We start from the raw sequence: 21,478 nt of genomic DNA on the forward strand, positions 1-21,478 counted from the left end.
AGATATGGAAGATTCTGTGGTGTCCTTTATTTCGAGGTCATTGTGATGAATCGAATCGACATATGGATGGAAATGGGTATTGTTAGAAATAAAACGTCGATGTAGCCAATATCTACTTGAAGGCAGGCAAACGGATCAGCTATTAAAGAAGCACAAGTTATGCCCATGAAAATCCCAAAAGATCGTTATTGATTTTCGTCTATAGGACATGTCGGTTCTCTTGCAGAGGAACAAGAGCAGTACACCACTGTTGATTGCAGAAATCAAATGCGGCTTAAAGATGTATAGGTACACGTAAAAATACTATAACAATAATCTATGACTAGGATTAAACTTGGGTCAGGCTAATGTGTAGTAAGAGTGCCGCACTCACTGTTCATTACGAGGATTTAAAGTGATATCACAATAATCACTCCTCATCAATTGGTAATGAGAGCACTTTCATTACTGCACTAACTGAACAGCCTGATTTAAGTTTGATGAGTAATGTCTCTAATGACAACATAATCATCGCTATGGGTGTTTCATGTAATCCTCGCTAGGGAAGAACATCTCAAACCTCGCTAGGGAAGGACCAGACAATTCTGGCTAGGAGAAATCAGAGAATCCTCGCTAGGGGGACCAGTCATTCCTCACTAGAGAGAATCCAGAAAATCCTCGGTCGGGAGAAATAATATGATCCTCGCTTGAGAGGGATCAGATAATGCTCTATAGATCGGGACTCTGTAACCCTTGCTAACGAGGTACCAGAGAATCCTCACTAGGGAGAATACAGAGAACCCTCGTGAAGTAGGTACCAGACAATCCTCGCTTGAAAGGGATAAGAACGTCCTCTCTAGGGAGAGCCTAGACAATCCTCGCTTGAAAGGGATAAGAACGTCCTCTCTAGGGAGAGCCTAGACAATCCTCGGTAGGTAGGGACTAAACATCCTAACTAGGAAAGGCTTCCAAACTCCTATTTTATTGTTAAAATGTCTGAAATTTGGAAAATCTTTGAATTTCTTTCTGAATGACTTTCAATATCATTATCATGGACAGGAAGTTGTCGACATAGTACACAGTATAAATATATAATGAATGTATCTCATCATTGCGAGCCAAAATAACGCTTCCAATCAAAGGGGGTACAACCAAGAGGGGCATTACTTCATAGCATTATTTCATATTTGATACCATCTTTAATTCAATGTCTTTTGAAATTGTATGTACACATTACATTATATATGCGAGTACACTGTATACTGTTAGTAGTCAGCATGTGTTGTGACCACGAGCTGAACATCTAAAAAGTGTATCAATGACAAATCCGGCGGGAAAGTTTATAAAGGAAGAAAGAAATTATATAAGGGCAATTAAGGACAGTGTTTTATCTTATTTCCAGAATCTGCTGCATTTTTGACGATTTTGAATGCTGGTTATATTTTTTCACAGTACACGTGCAATCCATATATATCAGCAGTTGGTTCCCAATTGAAGCTCAGGTATCGAGTCCAGTTGTAATTCCACATCCTATAGGGCAGATCCCCGCGAAAGTTGAAGTGCAAGTGAAGGTTCAAGAGGGCGGAAATGATGTCATTTTCCCCGCATCAGGATCGGCACAAAGAGATGATGATAGTGACAATGTGTATGGTGGAGTGGTCTATTTGTATAACGAGCTTCATGTTAAAGTGTTTGTCCCTTATCGAGACGAGAACTCATATAAAGGGGTCATGATTTATACAGGTATGTTGAAATTGTAAATGTATATGTAATGTAGTTTGGAAACATGTTTTATGAATGTTTTGACTTGTGATTCCTTTAACATGTACAGTTTTCGTTTCTTTTGTCTAAGACGTTTCTTCCCAAGATAATTAGTATAACTCACATTTAGACCAGAATTTGTCAGTCGTCCACCATTTTTGTTATAGCTGTTCACATTCATACTGCCGACTTTTCCCCGAAGAACCACCGGTACAAGATTAATCAAATTTGGTATAAAAATATTTCGTTGAAGAACAATTTCGTTTATTGCAATTAATCCGGTCTTGTGGTGTACCGTTCTCATGATTAGCATTGTTTATTGTTACCAATTGTCGTGTTATCCCAAAGAAATGTTCATTTCATCTAAGATTAAAGCAGTTATCAGTGACATAATGCACATTAATGACCAACGACATGAATAAATTTTAAATTTGGGGACTTCTTCGGGACAAAGGAACATATTTTAAATAAGATGACTAAAGGTAGAAAAATCTTAATTAAACGAATAGCACAGAAACTAGACTAAAACTGCAACAAATTACAGGTAGTTATTTTTGACCTGCTATTCAATATGCCACATGTAACTCGGGAATGAATTAGAGCAAATCATATCCGTTCAATGAGCTGATCCACGATGTGCAATATAATAATTATTAGTTAATCAATCTAATGGAGGACAAGTTAATCATTGATGATGATCGATGCAAAAATCAATTCATATCCGGTGAAATTTCCTATCATGCAATGTATGTGAATGAATTTGAAAATTTGGCATAGAGTCCAAATACGGAGGAGCGTAGATGTGGACCAAATTAACGAACAGTGGATTAGCAGTCTAGAAATTCGGATACTCATCAAGACTTCTAGGTTTACCCTTATCGACCATATCTAAGACAGAAGGATGATGTACGAGACCAGTATAGAATCGCAAAGAACTGATGACAGGATTTTGATTTTACCTTTAGTGGCCAAAGTCATCGGGTTGATCACTTTATCATAGAGGGCGCTTGCAAGATGTTCAAAATCTAGACTAGCACACATACCTGTAACTAGCATGTTATATAATAAGCTAACATGTAAAGCTAGAAAACGTGGTTTTAAGTTAGAATTAGAATGAGAAATACGGCTATAGTATTGTAGATATGATCAAACAATTAGCTGGAGTTCAGGGTGTGGTAAAGGTTTATATTCATCTTAGTGAGGTCAGTAGATTTGTTGATACTTTGAAGGTGGAATGCTGTCATTCTAAGGTTCCATGTTTCCCTTTGCATTCTGTCGATATGATGTTGATAAGCCTTGTTGAAGAAGTTGGATGAGTGATGAAGTTGGATGAGTGATGTGATGAAGTTGCATAAGTGATATGAAGAAGTTGGATGAGTGATGTGATGAAGTTGGATGAGTGATGTGATGAAGCATTGTCCGGCAGACCCAAAGAAGAGGTTTACTTAAGTAATCAGGAGTGTCTGGTATGAAGGTAAATCCTCTACATGCCGACAGAAATATCAATCAAGGAATTCGGAGATTTTCTTCGCAGGATGTCCGATGGCACTGACTATTGAACAGCCTGGTATGTCTTCTTTGTGGATTTTTGGCAGTAAATAGAATTGTCCTGGTCTACAGTTGTTAAGATAAATCTCTTTAATTACCGATCTTTCCCCTGTACATTTTCTGAGAGTTTTCGTGATCTTGATAGCAAACTCATCGGTGGTGTCAGATCGTAACTTTTCGCAAAAACTTGGTACCGTATACGTTTTACATTATGACCCCTGGGTCGAGGCCTCTCCTGGTGGACTGTTAGTCCCCGAGGGTCTCTAGAGCCTAGTAGCTAAGTACTTCGTTACTAGCTTGAAAATACGGATGTATATTTAATTGATGTTATAAAATTTAGAAACTCATTTCAAAATTAAGGATTATCTCCCTCATTCATAGCTCTTATCCTTAGACGAATTTGGCTCCAATTTTTTGGCACGCGGTTTTTGGCTATATTTAACTCTAAAATTTCATAGTTATTTTGGATTTCAAACATTTCGGTTGAGCATCACTGAAGAGACATTATTTGTCGAAATGCGCACCTGGTGCATCAAAATCGTACCGTACAAGTTTTACATCCAAGAACCGGTGAAGTTCTTTTCTTTTTTCATGACAACAATAATAGATATAGGGTTCGATTACATGAACGAACGGGATGAATTCTAACCTATTTCCTAGATGATATATTGAATTGAAAGCTAAACAATAAAAATGCAATTTGTAAATCATGCAAATCATTTTCCTATTAATGTGGTCCTTATTTTCATTGTCAATTTAATACATGTATTTTAGGTGGTACTGCTTTTGCTGGTCCTTTTCAAGCCAACTATGTGCGAGGTTTCGTTAGGATTAAAGTTTGGGGGTTATGTGATTTACCACCGGCGAATTTTACCATATCCGGAAGTCATAGCATTTCAAGAGGTGAGTTCATTAACTCTGTAGAGTATCGCACATACATGTATTTAGTATGATTAATAACCGACATCAAACAATCCACTTAGTTTGATTAATTCCACTTCCTTCGTAAAATTCTCATTATTGATATAGTACATGAAGCCCGGAAGCCCATTTAGGACTTATCAAAAACGTATATAACGAATTCCTGAATTCGTTATTAAGAATTTCATCTGTTATTCAAAATTCTGAAATTTGTTTTGAAGAATTTGTAGAATTTATTGATCAAATTTAAAAGTCTTTTTTCCCAAACAAATTCGAATTTAAAACACGAATTTGTGATTTCAAATCATGAAATTCGGTAATACAGTTTCTAAAATATCTAATATCAAAATAGTACATAACATTAGGTTTATGATTGCTGTTTTTTAGGGGGTATGGTTAGAGTTTAGGTTGTGTCTAGGTTTATAGTTATTGTTTTGGGTTAGTTTTTTTTTTTGGGGGGGGGGTCTAGAGTTAGAATTATGGTTGTGTCTAGGTTTATAGTTGTTGGGTGTTTTTTTTTGGGGGGGGGGGGCGATCTAGTGTTAGAGTTAGGATTTTTGTCTAGGTTTATAGTCAATATTAGGACTAATGTTAGAGTTAGTATTGTGTTTAGGTTTATAGTCAATATTAGGGCTAGTGTTAGAATTAGGATTGTATCTAGGTTTATAGTCATTATTAGGACTCGTGTTAGAATTAGGAGTGTGTCTAGGTTTATAGTCATTATTAGGACTAGTGTTAGAATTAGGAGTGTGTCTAGGTTTATAGTCATTATTAGGACTAGTGTTAGAATTAGGAGTGTGTCTAGGTTTATAGTCATTATTAGGCTAGGGTTAAAGTGAAGATTGTGTCTAGGTTTATAGTCAATATTAGGACTAGTGTTAGAATTAGGGTTGTATCTAGGTTTATAGTCACTAGTTAGAATTAGGAGTGTGTCTAGGTTTATAGTCATTATTAGGACTAGTGTTAGAATTAGGAGTGTGTCTAGATTTATAGTCATTATTAGTCATTATAGTCATTATTAGGACTAGTGTTAGAATTAGGAGTGTCTCTAGGTTTATAGTCATTATTAGGACTAGTGTTAGAATTAGGATTGTGTCTAGGTTTATAGTCATTATTAAGACTAGTGTTAGAATTAGGGTTGTGTCTAGGTTTATAGTCATTATTAGGACTAGTGTTAGAATTAGGATTGTGTCTAGGTTTATAGTCATTATTAGGACTAGTGTTAGAATTAGGATTGTGTCTAGGTTTATAGTCATTATTAGGACTAGTGTTAGAATTAGGATTGTGTCTAGGTTTATAGTCATTATTAGGCTAGGGTTAAAGTTAGGATTGTGTCTAGGTTTATAGTCAATATTAGGACTAGTGTTAGAATTAGGGTTGTATCTAGGTTTATAGTCATTATTAGGACTAGTGTTAGAATTAGGAGTGTGTCTAGGTTTATAGTCATTATTAGGACTAGTGTTAGAATTAGGAGTGTGTCTAGGTTTATAGTCATTATTAGGACTAGTGTTAGAATTAGGGTTGTGTCTAGGTTTATAGTCATTATTAGGACTAGTGTTAGAGTTAGGGATGTGTTTATAGTCATTATTAGGACTAGTGTTAGAATTAGGAGTGTGTCTAGGTTTATAGTCATTATTAGGACTAGTGTTAGAATTAGGAGTGTGTCTAGGTTTATAGTCATTATTAGGACTAGTGTTAGAGTTAGGATTGTGTCTAGGTTTATAGTCATTATTAGGACTAATGTTAGAATTAGGAGTGTGTCTAGGTTTATAGTCATTATTAGGACTAGTGTTAGAATTAGGGTTGTGTCTAGGTTTATAGTTATTATTAGGACTAGCGTTAGAATTAGGAGTATGTCTAGGTTTATAGTCATTATTAGGACTAGTGTTAGAATTAGGAGTGTGTCTAGGTTTATAGTCATTATTAGGACTAGTGTTAGAATTAGGATTGTGTCTAGGTTTATAGTCATTATTAGGACTAGTGTTAGAATTAGGGTTGTGTCTAGGTTTATAGTCATTATTAGGACTAGTGTTAGAATTAGGATTGTGTCTAGGTTTATAGTCATTATTAGGACTAGTGTTAGAATTAGGATTGTGTCTAGGTTTATAGTCATTATTAGGACTAGTGTTAGAATTAGGATTGTGTCTAGGTTTATAGTCATTATTAGGACTAGTGTTAGAATTAGGATTGTGTCTAGGTTTATAGTCATTATTAGGACTAGTGTTAGAATTAGGAGTGTGTCTAGGTTTATAGTCATTATTAGGACTAGTGTTAGAATTAGGGTTGTGTTCATAGTCATTATTAGGACTAGTAGTAGAGTTAGGTTTGTATCTAGGTTTATTGTTATTATTCGGAATAGGTTGAGAGTTATGTTTGTGCCTAGGGGTTAATGGTGTTTTGTTAGGGGGTGGGGAGCTACAGCTGAGTTAATATGACAAGGACTATTGCTTTCTCTGGTCTAGAGATGTCCTCATTTCAGTGCTGTTGATGTGAATTTAGAAAGGGTTCTATGGAATAAACAAATAATAGATTCGGTCATAGATGAACACGCCTCCTATTCCCTTAGATCTCACGTGATTTTGTAAAACGTTTGTTTGGAAAATCCGAAATACGTAATGCTGATGGCAGAATGACTTTAAGTTATAGTTCTTTAAAGAAATAGATCGTTCTTGTAAAATGAAATAAGAAACACATTCATATCATATTCATATCATGTCTTCCCGGTTCGTTAAGTGCTACTCCATAGGGAAAAAAAGCTAGAGTGTACCAAATCTTCAGATTAGACCGGGCATTGTCCCAAAAAGTTAATTATTAAAAAAATAATTATGGATAGAGATCCAACGGAGTCTGTTCTTCTTGTTGATAGGAAACACATGGGTTTGATGTGGGTTTTTTTTATACACACGGAAATCATTCTTTCCCTTGTTTACTGTGATGATTAAGCAAAAATCGAGTCCATAACAGAAATTAAATATGCGTATTAGTACAAACAAAATTGGATAAGTTCAAAAACAAAATTTTACATTCATAGATTTAGATGAATGCAAACAGGCATACAGGTCGATGACTAGATAAACAAAAACTTAAATCCATGCAGTTGTCATTATTTTAAAATAACACCAGTGACCTTCTCTGTATGATGCATTGATTTTTCTGAAGGAGAAAAAAACCATGGCATGAAGCTGGGAAATTATTCACTTGATGATGTATACGTATTTGTTTATCATCATACTAATGGACATCCGTCAAATACTTCAATTTTAATAATCAGAAATTTTAAATTCTAATAAAATCTCATAGCCCAAAGAATGTTTGTTGGTGGGTTTTTTTTTTCAGTTCGATGTATTCAAATTGCAGTATTGTTGCAATGAAACACCATATCTTAAGAATTAGCGTTATTACCTTATCATACCACTACAGTACGGTGAACATAGATTCCAGATTGTCTTATCATTTCATAAGAAGTCCATAATAATAAAGACGTCGCTGTTTGGGACACACATTCGATGCGGCAGAATGCCAATAACCTCATGATAACACGAGTAATTTTATTTTCATCACCTGCACTTCCATTGTACATGTATATCAAATTTTCATTAAAAATTATCAATAAATTGATAGCGATGCGAATTACCGCTTGAAAGAAAATACACTCCTTATCTTGGAAAACTCAAGTTCATTACTACTATAAGGTGTTAAAACTAAAAGTCAGATTGCAGTTATAGACCATTTAAAAACCATGCCATGCGTTAATTAAACGAATGCCTCCCCCTCCCTCACGAGGGTTTTTGTCCACTTATCGTATTGCCCGTGTAAATATTTTTGATTTATGAGTGTGAAATGTGTATTGAACGTTAGATGCAATGCGACAATTCGTGTTTTATTGAAATTATTTTCTTTTTATTTAGCGGACAATCACAAGTCTATTACACATGGACTCGGTAGATATCCAGATTTTGTAGTTGTCCAGCTAAAATTATCCAATGGCTATATTTCTGAGGCAGGAGGTAAGACTGAACAATTGTTTGCAATGATATCACGAATGTGTTTGTTTTTACTACTGCAATACGACCTTGAACAATGGTATCACGAATGTGTTTATTTTTACGACTGCAATATGACCATGAACAATGATATTAAAATGACACCATATAATGCATATTGGAACTAAAACATCCCGATGATCACTTCATCGATCTGTGGACATTGGATACTAACCAGGGGCGGATCCTGGAATTTCAGTTACGAGAGGCGCAACTTTATGAAGCAGGGGGTTTGAGGGCCCCAGTGGATCCAGGGCGAAGCCCTGATGGGGACCAAGGGGGGAGCCCCCGGAAGCTCCTAGATTTTTCAAGTTTATAGGGCTTGAACTATGTATCCTATTCAGTCATTTGTACAATTTTCTATCATTTTTGATAAAGTGAAAGTAATAAAATGACGCGAATTTTAAGGGGTTTTGAAAAAAAATTAAGTTTTCCCAATAAAGAAATTTAATGAATAAAAAAAAATGTTGTCATTTATTTCTCCTGGAGTGGAAGAAATTGTTCCTTCTTTTATCGTTTAGTACATTTTTCTAAACAAGATACCACGATTTACCTTAACTTTGAACATTTTAGGGGTCGCAGCCGGTCCCCCCCTTCCCCTTAAATCCGCCACTGCTTACTTTCAAATACTAGTAAACAACAATGTATTCAACATATAAAAGGAGGCTTTGTTTCACTGGACATCTCCAATCAAATCTAACTGATCATGTCATCAATCGGTGAATACCACAGATTGGCAACAATGTAAAACATGCATCAACAAAGGGTATGAAAGCGATTATAAGTGAGTTATGAAACGTAAAACCTCGGTCTGTTTGGCAACCAAAACATCTCGGTGACAAACCGAGGGTTTACCTTTCATAAATGACATTATCTATTTCTTCTTGGTGATACAAAATAAATACACCCCCCCCCCCCCATTTATTGAACATCTGTATACAAAATGAATATCACCCCATTTAGAGAATATCTGTATACAAAATAAATCTCCCCCCCCCCCCCCATTTAGTGAACATCTGTATGCAAAATAAATACCCCCCCCCCGTCATTTAGTGAACATCTGTATACAGAATGACTATCCCCCATTTAGTGAATATATGTATACAAAATAAATATCCCCCCACCCCCATTTAGTGAATATCTGTATACAAAATAACCCCCCCCCCCATTTAGTGAACATCTGTATACGAAATAAATAACCCCCCCCCCTTGTCATTTAGTGAACATCTGTATACATGCAGAATGACTATCCCCCCATTTAGTGAATATCTGTATACAAAATAAATATCCCCCATTTAGCGAATATCTGTATACAAAATAAATATCCCCTCATTTACTGAACATCTGTACACAAAATAAATATCCCCCCATTTAGTGAACATCTGTATACAAAATAAATAGCCCCCATTTAGTGAACATCTGTATACAGAATAAATAGCCCCCATTTAGTGAACATCTGTATATAAAATAAATACCCCCTCCGCCATTTAGTGAACACAGAACAGGTGTGTATCTATGAAATATGTCCAAGATACATTGACTAGAATCGTATCCATTATATTTGGAACCTTCAACAAAATAAGACTAATTAGGAACTGTACAATTATAATCAACATTTTGTATCAATACTTGTATAAATTACTTTTAGATAATCCACCGAGCGGCCATGACACAATACCTTCGACTTTTGAGGTTACGGATACTTTGGTATTAGTCACGATTGCTAGATTGTATGGAGCAAAGGTCATTGTCCAAATGCGTGAATAATGTGCTTCTCAAAACGTTCTCGGTTTTGAGTTTTGAGCTCTGGACATACAATATAATTACCCCAACAGATGATGTGAGTTTGATAAAAATAACTTTATAGAGGACTCGGACTATTACGTAACAACACATGTCTAGATGCTTATTAATGCAAGACGTTTTGACCAAAAAACCCAAGGAATTCAAATCGTGAAAATTGTTAGTTTGGTCCAGGTTTTGAAAACGGCGGGTGATAAGTGTATATGCTAGTAAAACAACCAAAATTCGTGTTCAACGTTAGCAAATGAAATACAAGGTTATCCTCCATCTATAAGCAAAATTGCATATCTTTATCAAGGCAACCAAAGCCAAGTGACCCTCTAGCTCCCGAACGGATTGTGTGCATCACCGTATAAGCAGAATTTTAGCGATGGTTTAATTTCGGCATTATCGCTAACATTTTATTTGATATTGGATGCAATAAAGCTCTATCTCCCTTGAAAATTACGAAATCGCTAAGATTAGCTCTCGCTAAATATATATATACTCATATTTATGGAAAAATTGCCAAATTTGTGTCTCGCCAAGAATACCACTTACACGGTATCGAATAAAGCGGCGAGGTACACTGTATATTCTGCGCGTGCGGTGGTATCAATTAGATATATGGATTCATAAGAAATACTTGAATATGTAACATATTCTAACTTAAAGTTTTCGGCCATTGTTGCTGGGTTACCATCTCTAACAGATAAATCATCATCGGAGCATGAGACATCATTCATCACTTTGACTTCAATAGTTTGCCCACTGGGAACATAAACCATAATTTCAATGGACATATACACCAGCTAAAGGCAGTAACTGCTCACTTGTTCGGATGGACATGTATATGTATCACTATATCTGTCACTGAATGTACAGTACAAGTCTAGATTACCCGGAGGACCCATTACAGACCAAACCTGGAACCGTTATTCGGACTAACCCACCCACTCACACTTTTTCACAACGAACGTTCAATTTCCCTACTTTTTACATGTTAAGTTAGTTATTTCCCCTTTACTTTAGGGTACTCCTATCGTTTGTGTAGTACTGAAGGAATGTAAGCTTGCATTTCTTCAACAAACTGAAGAACCCATCCCACACGATCGCCACCATAATCACGAATTAGGATTTTGTAATTTCGAGAAAATTAGTTTTCGTGTTATGAATTTTAGAAATTTATGAATTTATCTTCTCCTACGACCCCCCCCCCCCCACCACCACCACCAAACGTTGCAAAATGATATTATATGTCCATGACCATCAGGATCGGCAGTGTTTGTATGTGAGGGAGTATTGTGATCCGCCACCCAGACATGTGGGTGTATGTGAGGGGGTATTGCGATCCGCCACCCAGACATGTGGGTCTCCTTAATTGTCGTAAAATATATAAAGTTCTTGTAAACATTCGATACCCGAAATAGAAATGCCTGATAGCCGGAAATCCAGATGATGCACCTTGATATTATTTTAGCAATATTTAGCTTCGATGACCAATATAACTTCAATAAATCAAATCCTATTAGAGAAAAAGATGAAATCTAGACCTGTTGATAATGATTTCTGTCATCATTTTGTGTTGAAGGTGTTACATTCAACTCAATCTCTGAGACCTACCAGTCTATTTGCGGAACCGTGTTCGCCTACAACGACCAGGAAATCCGTCTGTGGACACTGTCCGCACCAACAGGTATTGCCAGTCGTTTGTCTAAATCCTCAAATTCTGGACATTTGTGATGAGATTTGACAAAATAAATAAATAACGAATATCCGATATCTTTAAAAAATGATCATGCATGAAGAAAATGGTAATTGGGAATGTTATAGATGCGTGCCAGATAGGATAAACGAACTATCTTAATTACTCGATGGGTGACTGATTGATTCACAAACTGTAATATAATGAGTTTGAAGAAAAACTGTGTACGTTGTATTGGTTACAACAAGAACGAAAAATCACGCACTTTTAAAAGAAAGCTTTTCCTTGGAACGTCTTTCTCTCATTTCAAGGCTTCCCGACATCAGGTGAAAACCCGCAATGTTGACCTATGACCCACACTGCAGCCCGCTACTGTGGTTTTTTTTTTATCGTGTTACGCATACAGTGTAATACTCACTGTGACACAATACCTCGATTTTCACTGTCTCGTCCAAAAGACCTGTGACTGTCACCTCTTATGGCGGCTTTCTGAAGGCGAAAAAACAGACACTATCTATTCTTCAGAACATGTTCAGTGGGATGCATTTTTCACATCAGTTTTTGTCATGATAAGTGCGGTTTTTTGTTGGGTTTTTTTCATGGACAAATTGTATGAAATTTGTTTATTGTTGGAAAATTAGTGGAAAAGAAAGCAGCATCGGAAATGATTTCATTTATTGCTTTTTTCCCCAGCAATTTAATACCAGTACCTGGGTTATTATTTAATGCTCATATGAAATGTTAGAAATGTATTTTAGCCCGTCTGTGCGCGCGCGTATATGTGTATGACATTTGTACATGTAATTATCTCTGCATTTTTTCCTTTTCAATATGATTGCAAGCTCTCTTTTCGTAAATGATATATAATGATATATTTTATTACAAAGTCCATATATCGCTTGTGTATGAATCGCACTTACATTTCTTGACTATTAATGGTAACATAAACTTAGTCCACAATATAGTCGGGATTAAATTCTCCCACAATGTGTTTCAGATTATATTACACAGTTATCCCCCTTGACATTATATCATATACATTATGCATCTCAGCCTTGGAAAGGTATAACATCGTATTCTTATATCCCCCAATGACTTTGAATAGCGTCATCAACCACATGATAATATGGGTATGATCGTTTATTACATTTCTACAGTGAAGTTGGAAATGAAACTTAGTATAATTATGTCTTTTCAGACAACTACGTGGCTTGTGCTAGAGACGGATGGGGCACGGAGGAGTTGCAGAGGGGCCGTCTTTAGCATTTTTGTAGCGGATTTCGCCACGCTGGCGTGGCGGATTGTGACACACGCCCCCTGGAGGCCTCGTTATATGGGTTAGGGTATTGGTATGGGTATATATGGTTAGGGGAACTTCGTCCGACCTCGGAGGGGTTTTTTCGATTTTCTACCCCCACCCCCGCCCCGGGGGTGGGGCTTTTTAGTTAAAATATAGCCATATTCAGCCCTCTAAAAAACATAGTAGTTGTTATTATTTTTCAATGCAATTTGGTACATGGGGAGACTTGGAGGTGGGCTATCGGACCATGGTCTTGGTTTTCGGAAATTTCCTCTCCCGGACCGGAAATGATCCGGACAAAATCGGAAAAACTTCGTGTCACAATCCGCCACACGCCCCGTGGAGGCCTTTAACGAGGGTGTTGAGCATTATTATGGGTATGTATCATAAGGGGAGCCTATTCCCACCTTGGAGAGGGGGTTTCCCTTTATATGCCCCCGCCCTATCCGGAGCAGAGTCCGGGAAATCCGGAGACCGAGGAAAATCTCACTTATTCGGTCAGAAAACGCTCAATACTTATCCTATCAGAAATATAATTACATATTCTTGTTTGTCTCGTTGAGACGAAGAAAATGATATAAAGAACTTTGAGATTGGGCAATAAATAAAAAGAATATGGCCGATGAGGGAAATTTGGCCACGCCGACAGAAATACAGGAAAATGCACAGTTTTTCGGATGTGAAATCTTTATTTATTACTCTATCTTAAAGTATCTTATATCATCTTCTTCGTCTCAGTGAGACGAAGAGAATGGTATCAACTTCATATAGCTAGGTCTATGTATAAGAAAACCACAACTCAAAAACCTGTATTTTTCACTCCTCGAAAAAAATCTAAGTCCAAATTCACAAGTTTTTGGGGGACGAAATTTTTATTTATCACCCTAGCTATTATTTGATTATATATTCTTTCTCGTCTCGTTGAGACGAATACAATGATATAAGATATCATGGGATAGGAGCATTAATAAAGACTTGGTCCCCCAAAAACTGTGCATTTCCTATATAATTCATTGAGCGTGGCAAAATCTGACACAAAATATTTTTTTTCTTTATTTATTGTAGTACATCAGAGTTCTTTATATCAATTTGTTCGTCTCAAAAGAGGCCCAAATAATATACAATCAGATTTGGGGTATCTTGAAGAATATTAATTTTAGGTGGCCATAATTGATTTTGGACTTTAGCGTCCGAGACATATATAAGCCAAATAGGAAAAACTTTCATTGATCAAGCTATCTCAAAGTTCTTTATATCATTCTTTTCGTCTCAACGAGACGAACAAAATGATATAAAGAACTTTGAGATAGGACCATCAATAAAAAAAATATGACCTAAGTGGCAAATTCTGACACGCACAATGAATTATATAGGGAATACATACCTTTTGGGGGACCAAATATTTATTAATGGTCCTATCCTATAGTGTCTTATATCATGTTGTTCGCCTTCACGAGACGAGAAAGAATATGTCATCAAATAATTGCTAGGGTGATAAATAAAGATTTTACACCCCAAAATCTTTGTTATTTGGACTTAGAGTTTTTCCGACGAGGGAAAAATACCAATTTCTGGACTGTGGTTTACTTATACATAGACTTAGCTAAACAAAGTTGATATCATTCTCTTTGTCTCATTGAGACGAATAAGGGGATATAAGGTACTTTACTATTGAGTAGTTAATAAAAAATTCACATACCAAAAACTGTGCATTTCCTATATAATTCATTGAGCGTGGCAAAATCTGACACAAAAATTTTTTTTCTTTATTTATTGTAGTACATCAAAGTTCTTTATATCAATTTGTTCGTCTCAAAAGAGGCCCAAATAATATACAATCAGATTTGGGGTATCTTGAAGAATATTAATTTTAGGTGGCCATAATTGATTTTGGACTTTAGACTCCGGAATGCACATATAGCTCAAATAGGAACTGCTTTATATCACTAAGTCTTCTGTTAAAGATAGTTTTTCTCCCAATAACTTCTCCTCTGCACCAGTACGCTGGTGTGGGGGACTTTTTTTTTCTCCCAATAACTTGTCCTCTGCACCAGTACGCTGGTGTGGGGGACTTTTTTTTTATCACTCGATGTAAAATGACTAAGTCCAAATTGTAAAAGGTTTAGGGCATAACATTTTCATTATCCATCCTACACTTATTTTAATTACATATTCTTTCTCGTCTTTTTAAGACGAAAAAAATGATATAAAGCACAATGTCATAGCTCAAGTAATAAAAATTTTGCCACCTGAAATACTTGACATTCCTATTGAGATTATGTCCCTTTTAGGAGGGTAAATAACAAAGACATATTCATGTCCTAAAACTTTATTATTCAGGATATTTAAAAGATCTTTACATCATTTTTTTCGTCTTGAGGAGACGAGAAGGAATATATAATCATATTTTATGTAACATGAATAATAAAAATGTTGACCCCAGATAACCTGATTTGGGACTTAGACTTTTTCCAACGAATGACTGAAAATGCTTTTGGGGGCTCATAATTTTATTTATCAAGCTAGAAATAAGAACTTGGTATCACCTGGTTCGCCTCATTGAGACGAAAAACATGATATAAGAAACATTAAGGTGTGATAATAAATAAGGAAATGACCCCAAAAAGCATTTTTTATCACTCGCTGTAAAATGACTAAGTCCAAATTGTAAAAGGTTTAGGGCATAAAATTTTCATTTTTCATCCTACATTTATTTTAATTACATATTCTTTCTCGTCTTTTTAAGACGAAAACGATGATATAAAGCACACTCATATAACTTAAGAAATTAAAAGTTGACCCCCAAATATCTATACATATACTTTGACATTAAGGCCAGCATTTTTTTATTTTTAGGTTTACAAACCCGCCGCTCGCTTTTTCGAATTTTCAGAAAAAAAATAAAATTGAGAAAATTGGGATTTTTTTTCTTTCCGATGTCAAATTTGTATCGGGATCGAGATTTTGAATTTACGAACTCGTATTTCCGGTTGATGAAAACATGGCGCTTTGATGGAGAAAACGTGTATGGCCTGGTTTAGTATTAAATATATCGACGGGAGTGCCGTTCGGAAAGTTTTCGCTCGATCGGAGGACACCCAACTTGCTGGGGAATTTGTTGTTCAGGGGTATGTTGGTGAGATGAGGCATTTGGTGAAAATTGAGGGTTTTAAGACTGACCCAGATGAAGCAAATTCAAGGCAGAGTGAAAATGCGATGCAAATACCGAACGACATGCCAATGCATACTGTCGCTGCATTTGGGGTGCGATACTTAGTGGTATACTATGAAAACAACGCCAAGGCAGTTCCCGAACCAACTAAACGAAATGCTTTTGATGTGCTCCGTGATGTAAACAGAGTTTATGACTGGCTGCCCCCACCCAAGTAAGTTCTTATCAAGTAATAAAAACCCTAAAAAAAAAAAAAGAAAACAACAACAACAAAAAACCATGTAATTTTAAAAGTCGGCAATATTAAAATGCAATGTACGAGCAAATCCTCTTTTTGAGCTACTTTCACTTTACATGTATATAGCTATAGTGTTCCTCTTGAAATTTTATTTCAAAGTTTTTGAATTTTTGTTAAAATTTTGTAGAAGGACACCATCAAACAATAAGGACAAGCTCTATAATGATGTTCTTCAGAAATGTATGGATACCTTTCAAGTTGGTTTTCGTAGACAACAGCAGGATATTGGATCAAAGATCATCAACACTCTAGTGGAAACTCTTTGGTTTATTGACCCTTTTCTTGACAAAATGAAGGAAAGATCCTGCAAGATCCCAGACGAGCTCTACTTTTGTGGATACAGAGATTTGAAAAAGTGTCATAAAAAATATGTTGGTGTACAGGTAAACTTGATTGCTATGTGAAAATGATATTTGATATTTTGGATTATTGTTTTGAAAAAAAAAAAAAAAAAATAACAAACATGTCCAGGGTGTCTTAGTTTTTACTGAAATACTTCAATATTTTATTTAGAAATAGGATAACAACAACATACAGTGACTAAATTGTTTTTACAGATGAAAGAGCCAGAACTTAAGGCCAGTCTAGATGCCTTAGCAGAGGTACTGATGTATCCATGGTGGACGAATCCTCGCTTTCAAGTATTTTACAAATGTGTGAATGGTCTGTACAAGGCATTGGAGAAATACCATAAATTTCTAGCAAATCAGCAGGAGCGTACCAACCAAAACCATGCATCCCCTACACCTGTTAGATCTCTCAACGACAATTGGTCCTTAAAGTCTATAGAGGGTCAGTATTTAAAACATCATCACAAGGTCAAAGTTTTGAATAGCAAGGGCCAAAATAATGGTACAATGTACGTGTCATCAAAGAAATTTCAATACAAGGAAGGCCTAAAGATTTCTTTAATATATAAATAAAAGGCATCTGACAATTTTTCATCATTTTCTCACAAACAAAATTTGTTAAATATATTTAATATTTCAGGTAATCCAGGTCAGTCTGTACCAACTGACTGTAAATCCCTTATTTCAAAACTTGAAACCTTGGATACTTACGAAGCAGTCCCATTAGACAATTTTGAACCTAGTGAGGTGAGTGATAGGCGCAAATGGAGAATGAAGATAGAGAGCGTGTTACCATTTCCAGTATCATTGTTTTCAATCAGTTTTGGGAACTACATTGGCAATTCACTTTTTTTATGGAAAATACCATGTGCAAATGAAAGAAGTGCTGAAAAAGAACTTGAAGTAGTGACTCACATTAAGGACAAAATGCCTGTGTTTTCTACCAGAGCAATAAGGAAAGAGTTTTTTGAAAGATATCCGAATCTGAAACCATATGAACTGAGAAATATGTTCTTCAAGCTTACAAATTTTGAATACTGTGCAGAGAATCAAACCACTGCAGCTGTTGATGAACGATTCTTGAAGTTTATTTTATCTAGTGATGATGAAGACTTAATAGTGGACCTTAGGAAAAACAATGGCCGTCCTTGTGACCCGAAGCTACAACCATTTTGGGATGAACTTGCCAAGTTACTGGAGGAGGTTTCAACAGTGGATGATCGCCGCCAGCATTCAACATCCTATCTTCCATTTGCAATTTCTATTGATGATTTACGAGAACAAGTGAAAGCAAGACTTCCTCCAGGTGATCCGACTCCTTCAAATTCCTGGATCAGACTGAATTTCATGCCATCTAACCCAATGGCTAAAACGGCAGCAAACTACACCGGCAGATTCAATGTTAAATATGCTGTACAGCAACGATTGCTGCGTGCACAACATGATGATGCATCCTTTGCCTTACATCAGTTCTACATGTTGAAAGACATGGCCGTCCAGTACAGGGAATTTGCTCACATACAGTGTCTTGATGATAAAGCAATCGTACCCATAGGTGAACCATACCGACCTGTTTCCACTGGTGTTAGGGCACATCATCAAGGACTGACAATTAGCAATAGCAAAGGCCTACTTTGTCTCGATCACGATTACAGCATTGCTGGGATGGTACCTTCAGTGTGCTTTCAAGTGTCTATTCCTGAAAATTCCAGAGATTCATTTCATTCAGGAACCTTACATATTACACTGAAAGACAAGGTATTCCAGAGCTCCACTCCATTTAGGCATGGTATGGAAACCATCAACATTTTGCGGGAGTTTCATAGTCATGATGATGTGAATTTGGATAAGCCAATACTCTTCCGTTATACAGATGGTGGTCCTGACCACAGGACAACATTTCGCTCTGTTCAAGTTGCTGCTTTGCTGGAATTTATGAGTTTGGATTTAGACTTGCTAGTCTGTGTTAGAACAGCCCCAAACCAAAGCTATAATAATCCTGCAGAGAGGATGATGTCAATTTTGAATATTGCATTGCAGAATACCGCCCTTTGTCGTACAGCCATGTCTGAGGGAAGAGAGCTACAAGCAAAGCGATTGACATCACTTGCTTCCATACGAAGATATGCTGAGAAAAATCCAGATTTCAAAACTGACTATATAGATTCTATTCAGGAGCCTATCACTATTATTTCTGAACGATTTCAGAAACTTAAACTAAAAGGAAAACCTGCTCATGTGCACAGTGCAGCAACAGATGGAGAAATCAAAGATCTGCTTGAAATTATTCATGTGCTCGATCAAGACTACAAAACAGAAGATATTTCAAACTTTGAAAAATCTAGGATGGTTCATGCATTCATGAAGTCACATGCAAGGTTTCGCCAGTATTCCTTTCAGGTATGGTAATATGCATTGTAATTTTTGCATGTTAAAATGACATATAATGGTGTGAAGTATTAGTTAATGTCCCTTCGTAGAATAATAGCTTGCTAGCTTTTGGTATCCTAATTATTTATGAAGCTTAGATATGCATTAAATTGAGCTTGATCAAAGAAACAGTGCATGTACTAATCTTGTAACGAACACTCATTCTTTCATGCTTTTTCATACTCAGCTAGTATACTAACTTTCCTATTGCACACTCTACCTGCTTGCTAATATAATATGGCTAGGACACTGGATCATAAATTTCAGCTGAAGAAGTGCAAGGATGCTTGCTGCTCATATTGCACAATTAACCCACCTAGACTTCCTCATGATGTGTTTGAACAGCTTTCTTTCTTACCTGACCCAGTATTGGGATGTGATGGCAGATTCAAACCATTTACTGAAGTTTATGGCACTGAAACATCAGATTCAGATAGACCCTCTTTGCACAAAAAACCTGAACTTACAGAGAGAGACAAAAAATTCAAGACCATGCTTGTTGCTGGTTTGTTACATGTTTACTTGAAAATCATTTTAAATGGTGTCAGTTAACAAAGTTTAAACTTCTGCTGGGTACATTTTAAGTTGATAAATGTTGTTCAATCTGATATTTAAAAAAAATGTGTTCAAAACAAGTTCATTTGATATTCTTTACCATTTTCGATGTTGGTAACATCAAAAATGGTAAAGTTTTTATTTATTTCATCCATCATATGTTGTTCTTTTATTTAATAGCCAAAGTTCGCAACTATGTTGTCTGCCATGACTGTGGAAAAAGACGGGTTGTGTATTCTGCTGCAAAACTAACTAGGGAGCAAGAAACCGCAGTCACTCGTGTGAAGGAAGAGCTGCTTTACTCATGTGGTAACCCTCTTTTCCCTGGTGGTGCTTACCAAGATATTATCATCGTTAAGGAGGGGATGAATTGTCAGAGCCCCATGGAGACCACGTACTATTCTGGTACTCATTTTAATTGATGCATTTTATGAGAATTTTGAAAATTGTCTACAATTCTACAGCCTCACAATATATATGCTCTATGGAGGTAGTTGGTAACTTATGACAAACATAATATCAAAATAGTTCATTATTTATAACAGGAACTGCCCAGGTGTTTGAGTCTGTGTGTTTTCATTGTGGCAAAGACGAAGATTTGGCTGATAACGATGAAATAAACAATTTAAGGTCGAACTATCTTGTTCGTCCCATTTGTAACCACTGTGTAGCCAGTGGAAAGGAGCCGGTTACACGAGCATCAAAGAAACAGCGAAAATAAATGTACATTACAGAATAAAGTCGATAATGAATCAAAATATGGATTTTTTTTTTTTATTTCCTCCTCCTCTGGGACTTAATAATTCTTGGGTTCGTAAACCTAAAAATAAAAAAATGCTGGCCTAACAGGTGAAATAAGAAATATCCTATTAAAGTAAAAAAACCTCTATTTTTCAAGTAATGTAATAGATCTTTATATTATCTTTTACGGCTTGAAAAGACGAGAATGAACATGTAATCAGATCTGCTGTAGCTTGAATATTGAAAATTCTACTCTTGAAAACTTGATTTTGGACTTAGACTTTTTTCGGCAATTAACTTAAAATGCTTTTTGGGACTCATCATCTTATTGATCAAGCTAGAAATATGAACTTGATATAACCTGTTTCGCCCCATTGAGAGGGAAAAAATGATATAAGAAACATTAAGATGGGATAATAAATAAGGAAATGAGCCCCCAAAAGCATTTTTTATCACTCGCTGTAAAATGACTAAGTCCAAATTGAAAAAGGTTTGGGCATAAAATTTTCATTATCCACCCTACATTTATTTTAATTACATATTCTTTCTCGTCCTTTCGAGACGAAGAGAATGATATCAAACTCAATATCATAGCTCAATAAATGAAAATATGACTTCCAATAATCTATTAATTTCCTTATAAGAGTATTAGGCTTATGCCTTATAAGGAAATTAGTAGATTTTTGAAAGCCAAATTTTCATTGATTGAGCTATGACATTGAGCTTTATACCATTTTCTTCGTCTCAATGAGGCGAAAAAGAATATGCCATCAAATATTTTTTCCGACCAAAGGGTACCCCCAAACCTAGGCACGGGCCATAACCCTAGCTCTGCGAGATTTAAAATTAGGGTTAGCCCTCAGTCCTGTATTTGTCATCCAAAAAATATTTTG

General features: G+C 36.0%; 2 protein-coding genes across 2 annotated transcripts; both read left to right on the plus strand.

Moving 5' to 3' along the window:
• The first annotated feature begins 208 nt into the window (after window positions 1-208).
• LOC130053648 (uncharacterized) lies at window positions 209-11,777 on the plus strand. Its single transcript, XM_056161019.1, has 5 exons — window positions 209-239; window positions 1,432-1,722; window positions 4,063-4,191; window positions 8,118-8,216; window positions 11,626-11,777. Exons 1-5 carry the CDS (start codon window positions 209-211, stop codon window positions 11,775-11,777), a joined length of 702 nt encoding a protein of 233 aa, XP_056016994.1.
• A 4,114-nt stretch (window positions 11,778-15,891) lies between these two features.
• Window positions 15,892-20,602, plus strand: LOC125665845 (uncharacterized). The gene is made up of 6 exons (XM_056159031.1): window positions 15,892-16,425; window positions 16,637-16,892; window positions 17,067-17,301; window positions 17,500-19,259; window positions 20,025-20,249; window positions 20,390-20,602. Exons 1-5 carry the CDS (start codon window positions 16,052-16,054, stop codon window positions 20,094-20,096), a joined length of 2,697 nt encoding a protein of 898 aa, XP_056015006.1. The 5' UTR covers window positions 15,892-16,051; the 3' UTR covers window positions 20,097-20,249; window positions 20,390-20,602.
• The last annotated feature ends 876 nt before the right edge of the window (window positions 20,603-21,478 follow it).

This window comes from Ostrea edulis, chromosome 3 (genome assembly GCF_947568905.1).
Source record: "Ostrea edulis chromosome 3, xbOstEdul1.1, whole genome shotgun sequence".
In the NCBI taxonomy this organism is placed as follows: domain Eukaryota; kingdom Metazoa; phylum Mollusca; class Bivalvia; order Ostreida; family Ostreidae; genus Ostrea; species Ostrea edulis.